The sequence below is a fragment of the Panthera uncia genome, assembly GCF_023721935.1.
Source record: "Panthera uncia isolate 11264 chromosome D3 unlocalized genomic scaffold, Puncia_PCG_1.0 HiC_scaffold_8, whole genome shotgun sequence".
Taxonomy (NCBI): Eukaryota; Metazoa; Chordata; class Mammalia; order Carnivora; family Felidae; genus Panthera; species Panthera uncia.
The window spans coordinates 75,713,107-75,738,273 of record NW_026057586.1 but is presented as its reverse complement, the minus strand read 5'-3'; the positions used below and the strand labels follow the sequence as shown (position 1 = coordinate 75,738,273).

At 46.5% G+C, this 25,167-nt stretch overlaps 1 protein-coding gene across 5 annotated transcripts in view; it reads right to left on the bottom strand.

The window, feature by feature from the left end:
• Window positions 1–2,567: 2,567 nt before the first annotated feature.
• Window positions 2,568–25,167, bottom strand: part of CIT (citron rho-interacting serine/threonine kinase) — a 159,550-nt gene continuing 136,950 nt past the window's right edge. For 2 of the 5 annotated variants that reach the window (XM_049619259.1, XM_049619262.1), the window contains exons 30-47: window positions 24,082–24,199; window positions 23,640–23,804; window positions 21,291–21,428; window positions 20,559–20,739; window positions 19,812–19,903; window positions 19,182–19,286; window positions 18,780–18,949; window positions 17,466–17,546; window positions 17,200–17,335; window positions 15,399–15,538; window positions 13,909–14,001; window positions 12,290–12,398; window positions 12,064–12,192; window positions 11,476–11,556; window positions 9,692–9,770; window positions 9,379–9,558; window positions 3,884–4,184; window positions 2,568–2,876 (exon numbers count right to left, since the gene is read on the bottom strand). In XM_049619259.1, coding sequence (XP_049475216.1) covers window positions 2,853–2,876; window positions 3,884–4,184; window positions 9,379–9,558; window positions 9,692–9,770; window positions 11,476–11,556; window positions 12,064–12,192; window positions 12,290–12,398; window positions 13,909–14,001; window positions 15,399–15,538; window positions 17,200–17,335; window positions 17,466–17,546; window positions 18,780–18,949; window positions 19,182–19,286; window positions 19,812–19,903; window positions 20,559–20,739; window positions 21,291–21,428; window positions 23,640–23,804; window positions 24,082–24,199 — 2,322 coding nt within the window. In that variant the 3' untranslated portion in view covers window positions 2,568–2,852. Of the gene's footprint in view, window positions 2,877–3,514; window positions 4,185–9,378; window positions 9,559–9,691; window positions 9,771–11,475; window positions 11,557–12,063; window positions 12,193–12,289; window positions 12,399–13,908; window positions 14,002–15,398; window positions 15,539–17,199; window positions 17,336–17,465; window positions 17,547–18,779; window positions 18,950–19,181; window positions 19,287–19,811; window positions 19,904–20,558; window positions 20,740–21,290; window positions 21,429–23,639; window positions 23,805–24,081; window positions 24,245–25,167 lie in introns of those variants that run through there. The other 3 variants (XM_049619258.1, XM_049619260.1, XM_049619261.1) reach the window with 2 other exon arrangements.

Below are 25,167 nucleotides of genomic sequence, written 5' to 3'. Positions count from 1 at the left end.
CCCTGCCCCGCTTGTTCTCGTTCTTTCTCTCTCAAAAATATTTTTAAAAACTCCCCCACGACCTTATAATGGAGAGAAGTTTTAAAGTGACCTGTTTTCCTGCTTAGCTGCAATATGGGAAAATTAGGTAATCCATCCTCAAGTAATCCTTTCAAAATGGCCTGTTTGCATAAGGACCTTTCCTGTTCTGCAGTCCTATAAAGTGACCTAACAGCCAGTTTATGGTTCACTGGAAATAGTGACCAAACTTCCAACAAGGTCTTGCTCTTGGGAAAGACTGCTACCGGGCTCTTGACTCCAGGAGAGCAATGTGCTCCGGCCTCTGTGTTGCTCCCCCGACCCCAGAAAAAAGCCTCCTGAGAGGGAGGCAAGGTCCCACGCCACGGTAACAAGCCCATGCTGACACTGGCAATACTGAGGACTTTTATGGTCTCTCAAGAAAAGAAGAGGTCGTTGCACAAAAGCAAACATTTTAGATCATTGCTTTATTTCACTATTGTTTAACAACAAAGTTCATTCCTCTCAAGGTGGATCTTGAATTGTTCCTTGTGTTCTTTTCCTCATCCTGAATAAAAAAGGTAATGAAGAAAAAGCCTATACTTTTGGAGACCTAGAATCTTACGTATGCTAATAAGCTTTTGACTGCAATTTCGTGGTACGGTATTTCCTGCTGGCATCTTGGTGGTCCCACGGAGCTCCCCACCCTCCAGTGAAGGTGGCTGTCCACAACTACCACCGTTGAAACCAAAAGTAAGTGTTGAAAAATGCACCTTTTACAATAAAAAAGTAGAAACCAATTCAATTTCCTTTTTTTTTTTTTTACGAATATAAAGTTTCTTGTAAATATGTACAGTCTTTTGAACTAGTTCTATAGCAGGAAGCACTTTTCACAAATGAGACACACAATATACACTTTCAGGGCTCAAGAAGCCCCATTTCTCATGGAGATCCTAAATGAAATGCCAAGACTGAAAGACCAGTTTTCAGTGACCTTTCCAAATACTTGTGGACCAAGAGACAAAAACTTCAGCAAACATTCAGTCTGATCTGCCCTGGGGGAGGGAGGGGATGCAGTGTGACCCCAGAGACTCCAAGCGACACATAAAACACAACAGCATGACACCTGCCAAGGGTGCAGTAACGTGGAGGGAGGGACATAGGCGTTTCGAACAAGAAAGCACTTAGGTTAAGAGACGAGCAGGAAGGAGCTGGGATTTGGGCCAGGTTGCAATCTGGAAAGTGATCTGACGTGGGTTGAAACGTGGTCGTGTTCCCCTGCAGTGGTGGAAACAGGTCTACCTTTCAGCCTACCTAGGATGTGCCTTGGTTGTTCGAGGCATGCCTAAGAGTCATGGAGAATCAGAAGCAAGAGATGCCTTGTGGGAGATTAAAGGCAGAAGTAAGGCCGCTGTTAGCTTGCCAACTGCAAAGCCTCTAGGTTGGTTCTTTACCAGTTGCCAGGAATTTCGCATTCTGGTAGCAGGCAGAGAGAAACCATGTGAGCAGCACTGCACCTAAGGAGGACCTCCTGACCCCAGCAGAGGTGGAAGAGGGGCCGCGGCTCTCCAACTTCCTGGTCTTAGTCTAGCCCTAGGGAAAGGCTCACTTGGGAAGTCACAGTTTCGTGGGGTAGAACTGTGCTGGATTTTGTGTGAACACGGAGTCATCCACGAGGGAGGCGGCAGGGAAGCGTGAAGGTGTGAGGTGGTGGTTTGCTGAAATCCTTCTCTGGTCGTAAGGCTTGAGCGTTTGGTTTTTTGTTTGTTCAGTGCTACAGACTGCAGCTTTTTGTGGCCAGTGAATTGGCAAGTGGTCAGAGGGTCTCGATTCAGCGGGAGCGATGGTATGGTACTAGTACATTGGCAGAGCAACCCACGGGGGCAGCCAGGTCAGGGGGCAGCACATGCAGTGAAACCGCCATGCAGAACTCCCGGACGGGTCTCTTCCCATCCCAGGGTGGGGAACAACGCGCTGTCGCGGACAGGAGGTGGATGGCCCCCCGGTCCTCTCCCGGGCCCAGAGACTCATCAACGCTGGGCTCCGAGCAAGTCTATTGCATGCTTTCCTGGCCAAAGCTACATGGAAAGCAGGGACAGCAGGCTGGGGAGATGACGCTGAGGGGCAGGGAGGGAGAGCTCCTCGAGGTTCCTTGGCCCCAAGTCACTGCCTCCGAGCTGAGGCCTGATGACCTCCGTACATTCTCAGCTGGTGGGAGGGGAAGTCGTCAAGGCCATAAAAGGCAATGAGAACAGTAAACATTTGGCTAAGATGTCACCCTGGGTAAAACAGGGCCATCTGTGAGGATGGACTGGAACAAGAATGAACCTACATGAGCGCAGGAGGTTAGCCAACTGGCGGGGACTCTTCTACAATACGTTTCCGTAGCAAAGACCTGATGGTGTGATCTAGCTAAAAATGACTACGACAGGAAATACATTGCTATTCAAATCTATTAAGAATTCTGTTGTCTTTAAAAAAAAAAAAAAAAAAGAAAACCAACCAACCCTAGGATCTTAAAGTAGCTATTAAATAGGATTCTAACCACGTTGTAGTTAGCGCAGGTTGGTTTCCTTTGATGAACTGGTACAGGCTAGAGCCAGGTATAAAAGTTTGTGAATGCTCTGAAAGAGAAAGTGCACAGAGGGTGACTGCAGGAAGGTGCTGATGGCTCCCAAGAGCCTCAGCCCGGCACCACCTGGCTGCAGGGCGTCCACACTGAGGTGGGTCTGGACCCAGCTGTGCCGTGGGGTGGCTGAGCAGATGGGGGCTGGGGTCCCCTTCAGCAAAGTTCCTTAGAGTGTTTGGGGTTTTCCTGCAGATTAAGATGAGGAGTTGGTTTTTCTGGCTGAGATTTATACTGAAGACTGGTCCCAGACCTAGGAGCAAAATAAGGAGGGGGTTTTAGCTGAGGGGGCCAGAAATGCCTGTGCTCCCCCTGCCTGATCCCAGGAGGAAGTGTGCACCACCCGGCCTCCCTGCAGCTGTTAATAGGGAGTGCTCCACAGTACGGCTCCAGCTCTGAGCTTGGGGTTCATCAGGGAATGACATTCACAGAAAATTCTCCAAAGCTGTGGATGGATCTCTGTTACACACACACACACACACACACACACACACACACACGCCCCCATTTTATCGGTAAATCAGAGGGGAGAAGAAAAAACACTGGCCTTTCCTCCTCTCTTTATCAGCAGGGGTCCCAAGAGCCAACTGCAGGTGGCCTTGGGAGAATGTGATCTAGAAAACCAGCTCCCAAGGACAGAAAGGTGGCTGTGCTGTCCAGAGGGGTCCCTGGAACCAAGCCTACCGAGGAGGCATCAAGTACTTGGGCCTCCCCCTGCTCGTCGGGGCCCCCTTTCCTTCAACACATCCCTCCATCTCAATTGCTAACCTAAAATTACACAGATAATAACGTGTATGATTTAAAGATTTCAAAAAGCTCAAAGTTCTAGAGGGCAACCACTGTTAACCAGTTTCTGTGTAGCCTTCCAAAAAATTCTTGAGGTACGTATTTGTAGATGTGCCTGAAAAAAATAAGACATAAGCGTTTTGTATAGTAGGCTATCATTTGTGTTTAAGAAGGGAGGATACACATAGATATTTGCTTATGTGCATAGAGTATCTCTAGAAACTGCGAACACTGGTTGCCTCTGGGGAAGCGAATGATATACCTTAGGGTAGCTATTCCATTTTGAGGTACACATGTATGCATTATCCATTTGCTTAGAAAGGCCTCTTCTTAAATACATTTTCTTCCTAAACTTGTTACCATGTCCTAAAAAATCTGAATTAATAATAACAGAGTCTCCTTTTTACAACAGTGGCCCCAAAGGGCCCTCAGCTCCTCAGGTCACTCCTCTGGCCTCTCCAGATGGTGCCTCACCTTGTTGACCTGGGACAGTGGGGTCCTCACGGCTCCCGCAGGCAGCCGGCCCCGGCTGCTGTCTTCAAACAGCCTCCCAGGTGAGCGTTCCCTCCGCGTGCTGAGCATCCGGCCTGGGGACTTCTCTCGCTCCAGGGGGCGGCCAGGAGACTTGTCCCTGCGCAGCTCTGTCCGCCCCTCTCGGTAGCGGTGGGGTGTGCTTGGCTCTCGTGGGTGGCTGGGGCCTTCCGGTGGCGCCGGGCTAGAGGCCACACGCTTGGTGATGTGCTCGTTGTATGTTGGCGGGCCTCGCTTGTTGGGGCTGCAGGCAACAGGAAAGGGAGGTGCGAAATGAGAAGTCACAACCTCAAAGGGGCATTTTCTTCCTCTGAGCAACCCCCAGGTCCCAATCCCACCAGGAGTTCTTCAGGCTTTTTGTTTTCTTTTGATAGGACAGGAAGAGAAAGAGGACAACAAAAGAAAATCAAGCTTCCTGGTCTCAGTGCAGGTTTTTACTGCCAGACCCTGTGCTAAGCTCTTTATGTGCCTCGACTCATTACATCGTCATGACAGCTCCACAAGCTAAGAGCAGGCATGACCCTCACAGCAGAGGCGATGTGGAGACAGGGAGGCTGAGTGCCTGGCCTAAGCTAGGGAGATGCAGAACTGGGATTCCGACACAGGTCAGTTTGACATCCTAATCCCCACCCAGTATCCTACTGACCTAAGTATTTTGCAGAGTCTATAAGGCACAGAAAGAAGTCTTCATTTAGGGGAGGAGGCTGCTCAAAGGCCCTTGATGCAAGGGAGCAATTTTGAGAAAGCCTGTACTCATCTGCCAATTCTGTCTCACTCGTCGGCCTGGTGTTTGGTCACCTCTCCTTCCAGGTGGCTTTCCAAGCATCTTTGTGGCACCCAATACTGACGTGAGAGGGATCAGGCCTGACAGAATTAGAAAACTGAGCAGGACAGACAAAATCAGTACAGTTGCTCAAAACACGGCCCTGGCCCTGAAGATTGACAGTTAATAACCAAACAATAGAAAACACTGGGGCCTTTTTGTATGGCCAATCCAACCCTCCCCCGGGCCCGGCCTGGATATTTCGAATGAAGATTTCAGCAGGTACGGCCCTAACCACCTCTCTGAAGAAGGGAGATCCAGAAACAGAACTGAGAGTTAATTCCTTCCTACCCCAACGAGCAGAAAAAGTACTCAGTCCTCCTCATCTCAGTATAATTAGAGCCAGGAAAAGGGAACCGACTTAACATGGGCACGTTTTATGGAGAATATTACTTGGAGAACATATTTTGATTGATTGGAACTTTATCTCAGAAAATAAAAGTAGAAATCGGGCAAGTAAATTTATCCTCGTTATTTTTAAAATCTAAATTACAATTGGAATTACAGGCTGATTCTAAGAATGAGCCAAGTATGAATCACATACTGATTTATCTTGCTCTAATTTTTGCAGCAAAATTGTATGCTAATATGCTCGATGACATACTTTCCATCAATGTTGGACTTTTGCAGTAAAATCAGTCATTTCTTCAGAAATGTTTGAGAGAGTCACTGGTTTTCCCAGAGGCCCATCTTAATCCTTGATATTTAAATCCTTCTCTTTGGAAGGGGCCAAGTTAGTTGATTTTTTCTTCAATTATTGGTCCAACTACCAGAATCTCTTTGTCAGTGCTCATAATTGAAAACAAATGAGAAGCAAAGACACCTACTGGGGGAGGAGAGACTCTAGAGCAAGCTTGAAGGCCAAATCTGGACAGATGCACTGGTTTTATAAATAAAGTTTTATTGGAACACAGCCATGCCCATCTGGTTTTGCACTGGTTGTGCGGCTTTCATACTACAACAATAGTTGAATGGTTGAGACAACCATATAGCCCACAATGCCAAAAATATTTACTATCTGGACCTTAACAGAAGTTTGCTGATTCCTGCTCTACAGTGAAACAGAGAGGTAAGTAGAGATAATTAGATAAGTGATCAGTTCATTGTGAAGTTTTTCAAGTCATTGTCTGGCTTCTCTGTGCAATTCTGTCAAGATTCCAGATAACATGCCCAGAAAGCCAGAACCCTCCTGTGCTAGGTGGGTACAGCAGAAAAATCTGAGATAACTCAGATTTCAGCATCTTGAAATGAAGGTTTATATTCATCTCTAGTCGTGTGGCTTTAAGATATGGAAGACAAAAAAAATAAATTCCAACTAGGAGAATTACATTAAGCCTATTTGTAATGGAGATGAAATTATAAAATGTGTCCACAGGGGCCCATCATAAAGCAAGTGAGAAGACACTCAATGCCCTGGGGAAGAAGGATGGCTCAAGGAAGGCCATTTGGGATGTCAGATTAATGGAATGAAAGAAAATACCCATCATTCTAGGCCAAGTGGGCAATCTTCTATCTCTGTATCCATTAATGACCAATGATCTACCATGCCAATTTTATGTTTTTTTGTTTTTGTTTTGTTTGCAAAGAGTTTCATTTCTTGCTTTGCTAAACAGACCAGGGCAATGAGGCCTGCAGTGAATCATATTCAGCCAAGCTGGGCTTCTACATTCTGACCTGCCAAAGCAGTCTGCATAAAAAGATCATTTTATAAGCCAAGAGACAACCAAAGACTGTTGATTTTCCACACATGCCTGGCAACAGCAGGAAAGCAACAGCATTATTTCTGCCTCTTGTTCAAAGGAACCGGAACCATTTCCAACCACAGGAATAAGCAACTTCTTACAGAGACACCATATAGTCTCAGAAGGAAGGTGCCTGCCATCTAATTAGTGAGGCAGTGGAGAAAAAAAAAAATCTAATTATGGTACTTTGATTTGTTCTTGGCATGACTTGGAAACTACTTAAAGAAAATCTGGACGTTTCAGGACAGAACTGTAGCCCTTTGAACAGTTCCTTCTGAGGCAGGGTCAAGCCAAAAGAGTTAGGAACCGCTGGTTATTTGGCACTTCTGATTTTCTAGCAAGTGCCTGGGACTAAAACCACACTGACCAAAAATTCAGACTATTATATTTCAATAGAAGAAAAACTATTCATTAGGACATAGTCTCAGAATATTAAATTTATGATTTTTTTCAAGATCTAAGCATTTTTTAATATTAGAGACAATGTGGTGGAGGAACTAAGTCCCTTGAGAATAAAAACATGTCTTCATCTGTGGATCCCCAGCTCCAGACATTGTGTCTAGCACATGGTAGGGGATCCATGTAATTCTTTACAGAGTAGACATACCATTCCAGAAAAATTTAAATCCTAGGTCAGTTAAATATTCCCCTTGGGTTAAATAATCTCAGAATTTATTTGCAGACCAAGATCTTAAAGTTATATACATCAAAGCTCCACATCGACCTGGATCTGGCTCACAGCCCTCTGTGTCAAGACCAGGTCAGTCCCGCTTCCATGCACTGCTGATGGGATTGCAGATGGATCTGGCCTTCAGGGAGGAATTTTCAGCAAGATCTATCAAAATTACAAACGGATGTCTGATGTCACCCGTCAATTTTGTTTCTAGGAATTTATCCTACAGATAGATTCCTAAGCATGCAAAATGACACAAAATCATTTAATTTACTGTAGCAACAGTCTGTAAATAACCCTAAAATCCATTGATAAAAAAGCAGTTAAATCAAGGTCACATGAAGGAATGCTATGTAGGCATAAAAACAACAATGAAGAATACTTCTGATGCCAACGTGGAGCAGTCTCCAAGGAACATTAAGTACAAGAATGTGTGCTGCGCTACCACCTGTATCAAAAAGAGGAAAAGCACTTCCAGAATGGTACAGCAAGGATCGCCGAACACCCGTTCCTCCATAAAAGCAACAAGAACACTGGCAACAGCCGTCAAAATCAACTTTTTAGAACTCTGGAAATTAACCAGACTTGTAAGAACTCTAACAGCAAGGGCATTTATGCAAGAAAAATAACTGATAATCCCAGTAAGAACAAGTTTTGTGACATGTTAATGTGACCTAGTTCTCCCCCCCTTTCTCCCCAGAGCTGCAGTTTTGAAACTAAGAGCCCTGTAAGAGTAGCCTCTGGAGAGAGATCAGGATCGAAACTCCCCAAAAAGCCCCATCCCCAGAAAACAGTCTGACCTGCATGGCTACTCCCCAGAAAAGACCATTCTCGGGGCTTTTTCCTTGACCCAAGTCAGGGCTTGCTCATGAGAAAAGCCCTATTCCCAGATGTTTATCAAGAACAATCAACAGCAAGTGTTTAATTTGCCAAATACCTGAGGGAGTGCTACCAGTTGGGGAAGAGGCTGGCCAAAACACTCAAAAGGAAATCTGGGAATAAGATGTCTGCAAGGCATTTTGAAATGGTCCCTTATATTCATAGGGATTTAGAAGGCCACGCACACAGGAAAAACCTGAGAAGGCTTCAGTTCTCAATTTTGGCTGACTTTGAGCATTGAAGGTGTGCCCAACACACACGTGTACACACACACACACACACATACACACACACACACACACACACACACACACAAACCCTAAGCAAAAGGTGAGAGACTTACTGATTCAATGCATTGAACAAAATCTCTGCCCTGTCATTAGCTGATAACCTAACCAAGCAGAAACTTGAATGGCCAGCCCCACATAACAAAGAATACAGACTCTACAGATTTAGTCCAGGAGAGTCACTCAATAAACAGCAACAACAGGGGCCCTTGGGTGGCTCAGTTGGATGAGCAGCCAACTCCTGATTTTGTCTCAGGTCATGAATTCTTGGTTCATGAATTCAAGTCCGGCATTAGGCTTTGCACTGTCTGTGCAGAGCCTGCTTGGGATTCTCTCTCCCTCTTTCTGCCTGCCCGCCTCAAAATAAATAAATAAACATTAAAAAAATAACACCAAAAACAGCAACAACCAAAACGGGGGAGAGTTGGGGAACTGATTTCCAGAGTTGCCACATTATAGTATTTGAAATGTTCAGCCTCCCAACAAAAAATTAGAAGACATGCAAAGAAAGAGGAAAGCATGGCCCATACGGATGGTGTTATTTCTTCTGGGAAATCTTCCCTGGCCCCCAAGTCCAAGCTAGGAACCCTGTTCTGGGCTCCCGTGGTGCGTTAAACTACCCCAGTCAGAGGCCCATCCTTCTAAGCTAGGCTATAATTGCCTGATTGCTCATCATGGCCTCTCTCCCACTGGGCTCTATCGGGGAGGGACTGCATCTGGTTCTTCAGCACCATACCTCCTGCAGCAAGCCCAAGTAGCATGGCAGAGTATCTGCTAAGCAGTGAATGCACAATTCATGATCGATTCTAGTGCCACTAAAAAACTCAACAGAGAAAGACCAGACATTTCCTTCCACCTTTTTCCAAGGGGGCATTTAAAAATTCTGATGCTTGTAAAGGGCACTTTAGTGCTATAGATCCCAAAGAAATGAGTGGCTTGAGCTTGAAGACTGGGAAACCTTTGACCAGTTTAGCAAAATTTCCTGCTATCTTACAGAAAAACACTCTGCCTCCTGTAATGGAGAAGTGTTGTACCTGCGGGAGGTGGAGGGGCCCCGGTGGTGGTCAGTGCCGGACTCCTTCACAAGGTTTCCTTTGCAGCAAATAACCCTTAATTTATCCTGGTATGAGGACGCCAGGTAAATCGCTCCTGAGGAAATTGCAGGGCCCAAGTAGCGTGGGTTCGGGATTTCCAAATACGCTCGGGCAGGGGTCCTGTGGAGTTCCAGATAAGAGTTTACATTCAGGTTATCTCTGTTGCTAGATGGAATGGAAAGAAACACACACTTGGCCCCAAGCCCCAACCCCAACCGCCGAGGTTTTCAAAGTCTGAAAGGGCAATGCTTACCCCAGAGAAGAGCGTGCCTGGATCTCAATTACTTCTAGTGAGTTGAAGTGGGTCACAAACAGATAGGGTTCTCTGTAGGCTGCATGGCCACCACAGAAGAGCATGGGCAAGGAAGGGTTAAAAGAGAAACTCAAAACCAGGCTGCAAGGCCACCTTGGACCTAGCAGTCCCACGTAAAGGGATTTATCCTACACATACATCCATGTGCCAACATAATGAGGCATGTTCAAGTATACTCATTGCCATGTTTTCAGAGCAGACGATGGGAACCAACTCAAGGGGACATTATAGGGGGTCAGTTAAATTATGGTACATCTATGGAATTCTGCATAGTTGTAAAACCTGCAGGAAGCTCTCTATGTACTGATACATAAAAAAAACCTGAAGTGTACAATTTTACTTAGTGTGAAAAGCAAGATTCAGAATGTGTAAAGTGTGTCACCATACTGATTTAAACAAAAAGCATTTTTAAAGTGTGTTGGGGGGTAGATAAGAATATATTTTCTTATGCGTCTGTATTTGCACAAAGCACTGGAAGGATAAGAAACGCAAAGAAGTATTTTTTCCCCCTTTGGGGGAGAGGGAATGGAGAATTAGGGAGACAGGTTATTTGGCTGAGGCTTCTCATTGTATACCTTTTTAAAGTGTTTCATTGTATATGTTTTCAAAAAACATTAAAGATTGGGTTCATAGATAATTAAATATTTCTGGCCGTAATACTATATATCTATATCATAGTGTCACTGAAACTCTAGGATATGATGAGATCTTTTTCTGTCTTAAAAGTAAAGGAGATTATCACTACCATTCCTTTCAGTAAACTAGGACTTTGGTATTAGACTGTTAGTCATGCCTGCTGGTACTCAGGCCCTGGTGGATAGAGCCTCCTTCCCTTGAATCTAGGCTGACCCTGTGGCTGCTTTAACCAGTAGGATGTGGTGGTAGCAAGAAGGCCTGCCAGCTTGCACTTCTGCATTCTTGGAAGAAGCCCACGTGGAGAGGAACTGAGACCTCCAGCCACCAGCCCAAGCTGAGTTCCCAACAATTATACCAATTGCCTGCCATTTTGTGAGGCCATTTTGGACTTCCTACTTATCCCAGTGCCCCGACTGGAACCACATGAAGCAGAACTATCCAGTCCAGCCTCAGCATCTTAGGCAATGACAAGTTGTTGTTGTCTTGTCCGTAACAAGTTTTGGAACTTGTTATGCAGCAATAGATAAACCAAATAGCCTCGACAGCTATTTCAACCATAACGGCATTTCAGAACATTCACACAGACATGTATGTACATATTTGCACGTACGTGTGTGCTTATGCTTTGACCCAGCAGCTCCACTTTGAGGGCTTATGAGCAGCAGGTACTATTTGACAAGTGTGCAAAGATCAGTGTAAGATGTTCATCACAGCAATGTTTATGCTTACAGAAAGAATGAGCATGATCTACCTGCTCTGCCTAATCAGAACTGATTAAACTGACAGGTGTTCAGCTATGCCATGGGATACTCTGCAGCCTTTGAAATGATTTAAATTCACAGGCAATGCTCTCCTTTCTGTCATGAGAGCCTAACAGATATTTCACAAGGCCACTGGCCTTGGCTTACGCGGTTCTTCATCAGAATCTTTGCCCTGAACACTTCTTCAGGTGACTCTCACCTGTGGTGCTTGGTGTCTAATGTAATCCATAAGCATAGTGCTTAACCCAAAAAGGAGCCCACCTGCAATTTTTTCCTAGGACACCAGCTGCTGGCAGAACAGAACCCTCCATACCTTGCATCACTTACCAAAGGCCAAAGGTAAGCGACTCCACTTGAGATCATCTGTGCGGCTACGTCTTCCGTAAGAATCCACGAACACCCCAAATTCTGCAAGGAGTTGGAGCCCGGGGCATCAGCACAGCCAGAGGCATCAGTATCAACGACACATACTTTGATAGAAGAATAAGGGATTGAACCCAGGGGACCACCAGCCAGATTTAACTGGATCATTAAAACCTGAAGACCTTTGCTGAGTCACATCTCTCAGAGATGTGTTAAAGGAAAGTGGAAGAGACAGAAAATAAGAGGCAAAAGGAGGAGGAAAAGGAGAAAGAGAGACCCAGACACAAGGAGGAACAGACAGAAAGACCCAGAGATAGGAAGAAGGGGGGAAATGAAAAAGAATGAAGAGAAACATCACAAGAAAATGCAAGAAAGAAGGAAGGGAAAAAAGAGAAAGGAAAGGGAGAGAAAGAAGGGGCAGAGAAGGAAAGAAGTGGCTGCTCTCAGGAGAGAATATGAGAGAGCTGGACCAGGCAAGGGTGCTGGTAGGGTCTGGGGCTCCTGGCGTCTGCGAGCCATCAGACCAGTGGCGGGCGGGAAGCCCTGACTCACCGTGGAAGCAGAGCAGGTACTCCTCCCGCTGCCCTGCGCCGTTCACCTGCACGATTGAGACAGGGAAACTGTTGGAAGAGGAGGCAAACACAGCAGGCGCCAAGGAATGGTCATTCTTATCCAGGAATTCTGTAAAGTCAGGCGAGAAGCGGGGCTTCAGGAATGAGCTAGTGTTGGTGGCAAGGCTGGAGCAGAGTGCGGGCTGGGGGGAGGACTTGGGCCCTACCCTCAAGCGTGTACTGCTTCATGTCAATTTCGTAGAATTTATTGGTTCCAATAAGGATACTGTAATTGGTGAAGTGGATGCAGCTGCAGGGCTCTGAGGTCTCTATCTCCTGAGACAGAGGGTAGAAGAAGATGATGTGAGTTAACACAGGGCAGCCCCATTTCCACTGCTATTCCATTTCCGCCTCAACTAACCACGCCTTGGAGACGGTCACCTCTGGACTTATTCACGTTCTCAGCCACACAAAGCACACTCCATCCTTTCATGTCCCCCACGAGGGCTGATAATCCCTTTGCTACCTCTGAGTTCTCTGCAACCCCAGACCAAGAAAATAAGGTCAAATGGCAGCCAAAGAGTCAGAAACACCATTTCAACGAAAAGGTTGCAAAAACAGATCTTTAAAAATACAAATTCTTATCTGAGGAAAAGAACTGGAGAAAACAGGGTTAGAGGGAGTGGTTTTAAGCTTCCTTCTTTTGGTAAGCTAAGTTTCTAACGTGAACCTGTATCACCTATATGATTATTCTCATCGTCATTGTTGTCATCTCCATTAGTGATGGGCTTTCTAATTACTTCCACTTGTTTTCAGGCCAGTCCTAATAGTAAAAAAAACCTAGGCATGCTTATTCAAAACTGTAGCCAAGAATTACAGGGAAGCAATGATTTCTGAGAAATCTCCTAAAGCTAACAGTTCAAGCTCACAATCCACACTATCATCACTGAATATTTCTGATCACCTGCTAAGTATGAGGAAACTTTTAGGCAGCATGACACAGTGAAATGGCAGGGAAAAATCAAACTTCAGTTTTGGTCTCAACTTTGTAACAGGATCTCAAGCCAGCCTCAATTGTCTAACCTGAAGATTGAGGATTACCACCCCTGCATTTCAGAACTGTTGTGGAAAGTATATAATAACCAGCTCAGTTTCTGGATGGTGGACGAACAGCCCACCCAGGATGAAACTATTTCCCTAACACAGAATGACCTCTATGTATGTTCACCCATCAGTCATTTCACTTCTGAGACTAATCGTGAAGACACCTGAAATAAAGCAGGCTTACTACAGGTGGCGCTTTCCTAGCCTAGGGACAACGGCCAGTCTCAGGAAGTGAGGCAAATGATCCAATGTGCACCTTGTCCACACGGCAGTCACCATCACCACCACTCTGCTCCAAGGACAATCAGCTCCCTAATTACACATCAGAACACAGCTAGCACTGGCTTCTCCAAAGGTTAAACAAAGAAACTTCTAGGATCTGACATAAATTCTGATAAGTGCCACCAGAGACTGCTAGCTTCTCAGAGAGATGTCCTTCCTTTTTTATGCTAATTGAAACGAAGTGTCTCTTCCATCAGCCAGCTTCCTTTCTCCCGTAACAAAGGGCTGAATTCACTGGGCAGGCTAGAGAGGCCGTTCACAAACAGAAGGAAAATGAGAGGGAAAAGGGCAGCCACTCAAGGCTCTGAAGCTTCCTCCAGGTGTGTCTGTCTCTTTCTCCCTCTCCCCCTACCTAGAGATCACCAAGGCTGAAGGGACCTGGCACACACTGTTCCCTGAGACGGCACGCTTTCCACATCAATTGGTGGGGACAGCAGGACAGGTGAGGCCCAGGACTTACTTTCCGAATGCAGTACTTGCTGAGGTTTTCATTGTAGCGGAGAATGATGACTTTGCTGGGCATGGCTGCACAGATGCAGAGCCCGTTCTCAATCTGAAAAGCAATCAGGGAAACAGAAAAAGAGTGTCAGTCGTGTGTACACTGGCTCCAGAGCAAAACTAGGAATATAACATCAATTTTTTTTTAATGTTTATTCATTTTTTGAGACAGAAAGAGAGTGTGAGCAGGGGAGGGGCAAAGACAGAGGGAGACAGAATCTGAAGCAGGCTCCAGGCTCTGAGCTGTCAGCACAAAACCCGATATGGGGCTCGAACTCCCGAACCAGGAGATCATGACCTGAGCCGAAGTTGGACGCTTGACTGAGTGAACCTACTGAGACACCCCTAAAAAACTTTTTTTAAATAAAAAGAAAAGAATTGATAAAACTGACAGAGCACATGGTGTTTTACCTTGCTCAGTCCCTGTCTGAAAATCCTGGGCCCATCTAGCAATGTCGTTTATCAGCCCCTTAAGATTCCTCTAAGAAACCTTTTCAAATCAACACCTTTCTAGGCCAGCCATTCTCCTACTTTATATTCTGCCCCCCCCCCTTTTTTTATTGCCACAATTAATCACAACCATCATATAAGTGACTAAGAAAAGAATTCCAGAGACCAAAAGTCCTCAAGAATAGTGACTAAGGTCAAGGCCCCTTCAGGAGGTTCCTAGAGTCAACCATAGCCCTCCCCCACTGGTCCTCTGTTCCTCAGCACAGAACTCTCTGAAGGCTCAGTCAGGGACACAGGATGTGTTGGGTAAATGCTGACTCAGTGGCTAAACAACAGATTCCCATTGAGCCATTTTCTGAGAAGGGAAAGTCAGTGGTTTTCAACAGGATGACTCCAGTGGCCTCAGGCAGCCTGCAAATGCTTGATTCAGATTTCATTAAAGTTAGACATGTTCATGTGTAGGCACCCACAAATACTCTTAATTTTTTCAATAAAAAAAGTTTCCCTAAAGAAGCAGGGAAGAAAATAAATGTATTTATGCACCAAAACCAATATGCTGTTAGCTACCAAACAATTAACCTGAGTTATCGTGAACTGACTTTATGTTCTATAAATGTCATAAATCAGAATTTGCTAATTTCTAGTAATAAAACATTTTTCATCCAGTCCAGGAGTGGGGATCCATGTCAGATTAAAAAAAAAAAAGAGACCCTGTCCTACACACACTGACACAGATATACACACACGTACACATTCTAAGCATGGATCTTCCTTTCAGTTTTGTTAAATTCTCATTTTTCTCTCTGACATTTCCTTTAGATTCAAAGCCTGTGCAAATTTCATGGCTACACAAATTCCTTCATGTGTCTAAAGGAAGCAACAGAAATTTAGCCCAGTTAGAAGACATACAATTTTCAAGGTCAAATTGGTAAGCTGCCTCAAAAGGAGGGAAGAGCCGATTTCAAGAACATTCTGCCAGCTGAGGCCCTGAGGAGAGCCTACCTTGCCAGCAGCAAACAAGTGACAGCCCTTCACGGCTTCAAAAACGTTGGGTGAGATGTCGGGCTGGGCGGGAAGGTGAGCCTGCGCCAGGGACTGCTTCACTTTCTTCACGTCAACAAGGCACAGAGCTCGCTCTTCTCCTGAAGGGAAAAGGAAGAGCTTCACGGTCAGTGTGAGGCAGGGAAGCAAAGGTGTGGGATGGCAGTTCTACTTCTCTTCACAAACATCCACGCGGGGCCATGCAGGTCAACAGAGTTTTCCAGACACTCCTGTGTACACAGCTTAGGTCCAAGTTTCAGATCTAAAATGAAAACATCTGGCCTCTTGGTCAAGATTCTGGGATGAAAAAAAAAATTCTGCCGACATAAAATCAGAATGTGAACTGTACTTTCAAACATGATCCCCATCAAAGTGAAGATGAGGACGGGTTAGGAACAGAGGGGACGTTTTATGAAATGACAGGCTTGGACCGTTCTGATAGGTCAGTGTCATGGAGGACCAAAGGAAGGCCAAGGATGCATTCCAGATTAAAGGAGACTAATGGGACACTACTAAATGTAGTGCACAATCTGGGACTGGATCACAAACCAAGGGGGAAAATACCAGAAAGGACGTTATTGGAGCCGCAGGTAAATTCTAACTATGAGCAGTGTGTCAGACAACTGCATTCCAACGAGGGGTAAATATCCTGAATCCAAAAACGGTGCCACGTGAAACGATTCTGTGTGATACTATGACAGTAGACCCATGCCACTACACGTTTGTCCAAACCCACCAAGAGTGAACCCTCACGGACACTCTGGACCCTGGCTGATGATGTGTCACTGCAAGTTCATTAGTTATGTCCAATGTCCCACTCCAGTCGGGGATGCTGATAGTGGGGGTGGAGGGATACTGGAACTTTCTGTCCTTTAAGCTCAATTTCACTGTGAACCTAAAACGCTTCTAAAGAATAAAGTCAAGTAGGAAGGGAGGAAGGTAGGGATGGAGAGAAAGGAAGGGAGGGAGGGAGGGAGGGAGGGAGGGAAGGAAAGAAGGAAAGGAAGGAAGGCAAGCAAGCAGAAAAACAAAAGAGGCAAAGAGAGTAAGTGTTGAGAGCCAGTTCCTGACTATATTATTTCAGCCACGCCTAAAACAAGACCTGACTGTGGATGTTTTTGAACATTGAGCCAGCAAATTACTGTTTTCCATTAAAAAAAAAAATAGTACTGCCAATAAAGAGAGAAAAAATTTTTTGCCATGGTTATGTGAGACAATGCCCATGTTCGTAGGTGATACGGTGAAGAATTTGGGGTCACAGCTGCAAGGGACTCTCAGACGGCTCAAAAGTTAGTGTGTGTGCGTGCACGCATGTACATTTGTATAGGAAGAGAGAGAAAATATGGCAAAATGTTAACCAGTGAACAGATGAAGGGTTTCTGAGGGTCACACAGAAATAAGAGGCAACATGCTAACAGGCAGGCTCTCAGAAGGCCATGGCTCAAGGTGGCATTGACCTCGCCACGACGCCGGCATCAAAGGGTCTGATGTTACCAGGACTCTGAGGCTCCTACTCGTCCCCTGGCTTAATGGTGAAGTGTTCTTTGGGGGTGTCAGACTGTACTGCACTGGCCACCATGGGAATAAATCTGGGCAGAGAGCGCCATCAGCTTGGGCACCAGCAGGGACACAGGGGAAAGAGCCGCTTCTGCTCCCACCTGCCTGCAGGAGGGCCTGCCTTTGTGTTTCGCAAGCGTGACACTGGCTTTCAGATAGTTTCCCTCGACAGTGAAGAGAAAGCGCCATGTCCTTGGCCTACCACCTGCTATCATGAGTAGCTTCTCCAGGTCCTTGATGATATAAATTTGGAAGACTGCTCCGATTCCTGGGACATGGGTGAGGGAGTTTTTCAAGACATTCAGAGCATAGAGCCCTTCCTCAGTGCCTACCAACACCACCTGCAAGGAGAGAAGGTCACAAGCACAACATAAGCATGATCACATCCCGGGGACAACCCCATCAAGGAAGAGCCCTTTCTTTCTTGACTGCAGGGGGCGGCTACTGCCAGTGTCCAGAGAACAGTGCTACCTGGTCGCTGAAGGGCAGTGTGCAGTTCATGTCTAGACGGTCATCACCTTCCAGTTTCAGCAGGGAGTTTCCAAGCAATTTCTTTTCGTATTGGAACAAATGTAAAAAAGAAGGAAAGAAAGGAAAAGAAAAAAACAAGGACATGGTAAGATGGAACTGTTCATGACCAAACCATCCAGAGAGATGAAAGCAAGAACAGAGAGAAGTTTGGTGCCAGGAAGGAAGGTTACGCCTGAAAATGCCAGAAACACACATTTGGTCTTGGCTTGCCCCCTATTTTGATCTGAGCTCAGAAGGCAAAACACGAATGTTACTGCTTATCTCTGGGGTGGTTGTTAATTAGCATCAAAGTAATGCCTCAGCTTGATGCAGAAATAAAATAGCTGTAGAGACATTTTCTGTGGTAGGAAATAAGCTGAGGCTAAAGAGATTCCACCTGCAAAGGGTTAATAAGCCACATGGAAGGCTCCTGCCCCTCCAGGCTGCAGCAAAAGTACAAAGCACAGTGTCAGCACCAAAGAAGCAAGCTTCTGAATCTCTTTACCTGAACCCACGCAGGCAGAAGCTCGTAGGAAATACAGTCACGGCCCTATTGTACACATATTAACATGGATTTCAATAACAGGCTCACACAGGTAACCACAAAATAAGTCATCAAAACACTGGTCCACCCGGTGAGCAAAGCTCCGATCAGGAGGCTCATGGTTAAGAAGTTCACCGTTGTGAACCGTGAAGGTGCTTACTAGGAGCCCAGTGTTTGGTCTTTGGTGGAGAAAACACCAATGAGCAAGGAGCCCTGTTTATATCTTGGAAGTTTCCAGGAGGAGTGATGCCAATCAAGGCACACCTACAGTTCCAACATCTTAAGGGTAAGTAGGATTCCAAACCTGCCTACAGAAGAGCAGTTCGTGTGGAAGGTACGAGAAGGTTATGAAAAGCCTTCCCGAAGTTGGCATGGCTGTCGGCAGACTTTTGTGCTGCTCCACAGCCAAGCGCTTGCAAATAAACTCATCAGAGTAAACGAGAAAGAGGATTTCCATATGAGTACATTTGCTGCCGTGACCAAGATCAATCGCTGCCCCAAGAGCTGGCTAACGGCACTGACTGCCTCATTCTAAAGGGCCGCAGGGGGAGGGTGTGTGACACCAGACAGACCGCGTACAGCCTGTATCTCAGTGACACAAGAGTCCCAGTCATGACAGTCTCGGCCATCACTCCCCTGGAGAGGCGGCAAGAGGGGCCCCACCACTCAGGTCAGTTCCCAAGTCAGCCCACTTTACAAAGACAGACTCCAGCTCCTGCCTCCATACTCACAGCATCAGCTTCTGCTTTTTCCCTAGAAACTCTCCCACCTGCGACCACAGACTCTAAGGCGGTGACCCAGCGCTGTTTGTCGGGGAAGCTGGGAGCCAGCAAGTAGAGTGTTCTCCCGGGCCAGCAGGTGGTGTGTGGGTGAGACTCCATCTTCAGTATGTAGGGGACATCTAGGGGATGGGACAGAGAGCAGGGGTCCGCTGTGGATTCCTCTCACTCTTGGGAGGGATGGCCCTGAGGTGTCAGACATCGCCCAGGCATGCAAGTCCTAGACCCCACTATAAAGGGGGAGCCAAGGAGGGCGCCCCCTCCTCCCCCTGCTGATTCATCCAGCCCAGTGCCCGCCCCCACTCTCACCTCCCCACCCCACCCCCTGCCGTGGGTTCTCCGGCTTCCGCTCACCTGCTTTGGCTGTATTTGCAAGCTCAGAAGCACCAACGGCGCCATGAATAGATACATCCCCGTCGGGAAGGCACAGCTCAAATTCTTCCACCGGCCTCTGTCCAGCTTGGTGCAAAGAGGAAGGGCAGAGAGAAAACCAAAAGAACAGGAACAAGAACGAGGGGAGAAGAGAGGAAGAAAGAAACAGAGACAGAGAAAGAGAGAGACAAGGCAAGAGAGACAGAGTATGCGTGGAAAGAGAGGCGCACGAGAACAGAGGAGGGAAAAAGGTGTGCAGAGAAGGCGGAGAGGGAAGATAAAAACAAAATAAAGTGTGTCAGATGAGTAGCACAGTCAAATTTCTGCTGACGATGCGGATTTATGGGCTAGTTGACTGAGGCAGAAGTTCTCTGAAGGTGTATTAGCAGGTAGGATCTTCAGGGCAGCACCCTGCAGGTTCCTCAGAGGGGAGACCTATAGACGTGAGTATCGTACCAATAACCTTTAGCGAAGTCATTTGGTTTTTAATTTTCAAAAATGGAAAATTGTAGAAGGCTTGCAACGCAGTTGGAAAAACAAAGCCTTCACGCCAAGACTGAGAGACCTGGGTCAACCACGTGCAATGAAATTCCCCCTGAATTCTTAATTTACCTTCTCTGGCTTCACTGTCATAAATGAGGACTTTAGATCCCTCCAGGACAATGTACTTCCTGTCCCAGCCTTGCTGTCCTCGTTTGTTATTCCTGGGGGTATAGGGATGGATAAGAACAAAGGTTTAGACTCAGGAGGGAAGGAGGGAGGGGGAATCCTAGCCACGACGCTTCCCTAGGAAACCTCAGGAATGGAAGTGCCCTGTGCCGTCCATGTATCAGGGGAGGCAGAGCTTCCTTCTCCCCTTGTGGGTTCTGTGGCTGGCCTAGGCATTCCACTGGTATCAGACAGACGAACAAGAGATAAGCATATGGTTTTTATTTTATGTGTGTGTACCTGGGAATCTCCATAAGAAAATAAAGACCCAAAAAGTAGATAGGCCTAGTGTTTGTATGCTAGCTTGAACAAAGAGTAGTGGTTATGAAAAAGCAACTAAAATGTATGGGGAGGCTAAAGGAAGATAAGGTGTTACTTTAACAAGGCTTATCTGCAGAGTTTTGTCTACAAGCCTTGCCTCCCTGCTTCTGGTGAGAATATTTCTTTCCTCCTAGAAAAGGGAGGGGTGCTCTTACACGGGAGATTTGTCTCCTGCTTTCAGGAAGAGAAAGGGGAGGTCAGAGGGGCCTTCTTAGACCTGCTGTTTCTCAAGTGCCTTTGGCTCAAAATAATCCTGGTTCCAAAGTGGCATATTTTGGGGTGGCATCTTTGCCGGCACGTGCCCCAGCCCAAGCCACCCTGTCACAATACCTGGGCACTTTCATCCACCCTTCCAGGTGCAGGCCGCTGCTGGGCTCCTTGGTCTGGAGACCCGGGGAGTTCATTTTGTCACGGCAGAAGGCCTCGGTGAAGTGTGTGGCATACTCGGCTGGCAGGCCACAGGTGGCTGGCAAGCACGTAGAGCACTTGGGATGACACATCACCTGACATTCTGGGGAAAAGCAGTGAACAACCTGAAAACACCTTGTCGAACCCTGGACCATTCCTCCCTCTGCCAGCCAAGCCCCAGCCAGGGTCCATCGGTCGAGCCCCATCACCCAGGTAAATCCCTAAGCTTTCGCAGGAGCCAGGTCCTCCCTACAGAGAGAGGAAACATGAGAGCCAAGTGCTCTCCACCCAGTTGTCCTGGCTTCTCCCCAGGCCGCCACAAACAGGCGTGTAGAGGACCCACCGGCAAGGTTCAGCTGGAGCCAGCACCCAGCCTAAAGGTGGGGAAAGGGCAGCCTGGCAAAACGGGAGGGCTGGAAATCAGCAAAGCGCAAGGCATTTTGCACACAGGGGGTGGACACGTGAGCTGGAAACATGTATAAGCTCTCTCCTTCAACGGGAAAAGTAGCGTCCTCCCACTGGAATGAAAAGCTTCAAAATGAATGCGCTATATGGTAAAACATTTTTAAAGGAAAAAACCCACACCCATCAGATAGATTTGTTTAGGTGGAGACATGCAGGTGCCCACGGCAAACGCACCACTGCTTCTCTTACCAAGACATTTGGATGCCTGGCGCCCAAAGTGCACAGTATCCAGACACACAGCGCACTTTGTGGCTCGCATGTTCAATCCTACGTTAAATCGGTGAGGAATATTGTGGTGCATGCGCTCCTTAAGACGCCGACTGAATTCTGAAGGAAAATGTTTAAAAATTCATTAGGTGCTGCAAATGATACCGTCAAGAAAGTAAAAAGACAACCCACAGAATGGGAAAGGATATTTAGAAATCATCTCTCTGACAAGGGGCTTGTAGCTAGAATATATAAAAAGCTCTTACAACTCAATAATAAACAAGACAACCCAATTTTAAAATGGGCAAAGGATCTGACTAGAAGATAAGTAAATGATCAATAAGCACATGAAAAGATGGTCAACATGATTGGTCATTAGAAAAACACAAATCAGGGGTGCCCAGGTGGTTCAGTCAGTTGAGCATCTGACTTTGGATCAGGTCATGATCTCACAGTGCATGAGTTCAAGCCCCATGTCAGCCTCTGTGCTGACAGCTCAGAGCCTGGAGCCTGCTTGGGATTCTGTGTCTCTGTCTCTCTCTCTCTCTCTCTCTCTCTCTCTCTCTCTCTGCCTTCCCTCGCCCCCTCCACTACCCCCGCTTGTGCTGTCTCTGTCTCTCTCAAAATAAATAAACTTAAAAAAAAAAAAAAAAGAAAGAAAAAGAAAGAGGGGCACCTGGGTGGCTCAGTCGGTTGAGCGACCGACTTCAGTTCAGGTCATGATCTCACGGTTTGTGAGTTCAAGCCACGCGTCGGGCTCTGTGCTGACAGCTGGGAGCCTGGAGCCTGCTTCGGATTCTGTGTCTCCCTCTCTCTCTGCCCCTCCCCCACTCATGCTCTGTCTCTGTCTCAGATATAAACATTAAAAAAATTTTTTTTAAAAGAAAGAAAAACACAAATCAAAAGCACAAGGAGATGCCACTTCACACCCCACTAGGAGGTCTAGAATCAGACACATGGAAAACAAGGTGAGGGTGTGGAGAAATCCAAATCCTCATACACTGCTGGTGGGAATGTCAGGTGGTGCAGCCGCTCTGGAAGACAGTTTTGGCAGATCCTTGAAAAGTTAAAATTAGGATTGCCCAGCAATGGTGTGACCCAGCAATGCCATTCCTAGGTATATGCCCAAGAAAGCCGAAAACATATGGAGCCACAACATACAATGTTCACAGCAACGTTATTTAGGATAGCCTAAAGATGGAAACAACCCAAACGATTATCAATGGATTAATAAACAAGATCTGCTATCCATACAACAGAATATTACTCAACCAGAACAAGGTGAAGTTCTAATTAATGCTACAAGACGGGTGAGTCTCCAAAGCATTATGCTCAGTGAGACAAGCCAGACACAAAAAATATGGTATGATTTCATTTATATGAAATGTCCAGAGCAGCAAATCTATTCAGCTTAGTGCTGCCAGAGGTCTGGCAGAGGGGAGAATGAGGAGTGACTGCTAACGGGTGCAGAGTTTTGTGGGGAGGGAAAGGTTAAGGCCAAAAAATGTCCCCAAATTAGAAAGTGATGGTTGTACACCCTTAATGCACTTAATAAAAAAACATCCAATCATACACTTCAAATGAGTGAATTGTATGGCATGTGACTTTATCTCCATAAAGCTGTTAAAGAACCATTACAGCAGGTTACAGAGTGTGAAACTATTTTAACACTCACAGATGCATCTCAAGTTCTATGAATCAACTTAAAATCTCCATTATCCGGTTATTAGGAGTTGGGTATTTTTTTTTTTAATGTTTATTTATTTTTGGGAGAGAGATGCAGAGTGTGAGCGGGGAAGGTCAGAGAGAAAGGGAGACACAGAATCTGAAGCAGACTTCAGGCTCCGAGCTGTCAGCACAGAGCCCGACACAGGGCTCAAACCCACAAACCGTGAGGTCATGACCTGAGCTGAAGTCAGACGCTTACCCGACTGAGCCACCCAGGCACCGCTAGCCATATGTATTATTAATATACACTCTAAGATAACATTTTAAGTAAAAGAAGAAAGGTGTTTTACAGTGTATAGCTTAGTGTGCTATGATATTTTAATAGAAAAAAGGGCTAAGGAAAATATGCCTATTTCCTCATACTCTTTAAGTATAATTATATAAGATACATGAATAATATGATATGCTTTCACATGCATGAACTATTGCTGGAAGAATACAGTGGTGGTCCCCAGATAAGGGAACTGACATCGGGGACAGGGGACTCACTTCTTACTCTTTATCCCTTAGTATTATTACTTGTCACTTTTACCGTATGTATGCATTTTCTTAGTGGATTAAAAACACTTTCAACCAAACTCCAAGGGCCCCTTGGGAACGTACCCTCTGGAGTCGATGACTCCTTTCTGCGGCTGGAGGGCGGGGCGAGCAGGCTCATGGCACTGGGCTGGTGCTCGGGCGACCGCACGATGGCGGACATGGCGATCTGCTGCCTCGCGGTGGCTGGCGTAGATGGGTGCGGGTGGTCTGTGGCCTTCCGGTGGGCAGCTGGAAAGAGACCAGTCCGATGCCTTCTGGTTAGCTGGGTCACCAAGAAGCCCAAACCAAGCGGACTGCCCCTGGGCTGTCTTTCAAGCCCCCGAGACCAAAAGGACACGCATCGTGCCAAATGGGCAATACCAAGGATGCTGTGAAGTTTTCACACTTGGGACATCTGGACTGAGAACGTATGGGCCAGAACCACAGATGCTGAACTAGTACAACCCATCTGCTTGAGGTGGGTCCTCTGCCTTTTCCAGAGACTTGGCGTAGAGAGTGCCCCTACCTTCCTCCCGGGCAGACCGGAGCTCGATGCGGGTCTTCTGAAGGGCTTCCTCTAGCTCTGCACAGCGAGCTTTCTCCTTCTCCAGAGCCACCTTCAGCTCATTGTACTGCAGAGGAACCTGTGTGGGCAAAGCAGGGTCCTCTTTCCGTCGACTAAATAAACCCTAGCAATGGAAACAGAGATATCTCCTAACTCCTGGAAACTGGCACTTTAGCTGAAGGAACTCTGACTCAAGAGGAGCAGACCATGAAAGCCAGGAGCATACTCACTGTAAGCGGATTTAGTAAAAATGGCATGTGAAGGGGGAAAGGGGAGACTGAACCACAGCCCGTTCCAGCCGGCTGGAAAAAAATAGGGTTTTGGAAATTTTCAACAAGAGGGCTCAAGATGCTTGCACGGCCACCACCCCTTCCTTCGGCATTCCCAAGGAGGAGAGCCATTTCCTGAGTCTTTACCCTCAAAAAATGGAAGTGGAGGATGGAGTCAGGACGGATGGTTCGGAAATCACTCTTGCCTTGAATTTGTCTCATGACGCTTAGTTACGAGACACAGAGATGAGCATTTTTTAAAAAGGAGACAAAAAACTTGAATCCTAAAATGATGTCAAAACAAGGGGCTTACTCAAAAAAAAAAAAGCAAATGAAAAAATGAAAACGTGTACTGGACATGGAAAAAGGAAAACACAGGGAATCATGTGGCTGAAAAAAAAAAAATTAACCACCAAAAATAAATGGAAACACCCTGACTACATCACATGACACAATCAGAAAACAATCCGCTGCTAAAATACAAAAGATTAAATATCAGAAGCATAACAAGCACAGACAGTCACGCAGTATGCAAGAATGTCCCTCCCCGGCAGCCACCACTGGAGGAGGCTGTTCTCGTCCCTCACCATAAAGAGAGCGCTGGGGACACGGGCGCCAACTGCCCGCTCCAGCCCCTTCTCGGGTGTTCCAGGTCACTGGGGGCTGCCACTGCTCCCCCAGGGTGGGAATGCTTTGGGAAGGAAAAGGCAGGGTCCTCAGAGACCTGTTCAGACTAAGAACACCCAGCCAAACCTCCTAAGAGGGCTCTGGTGGTTTA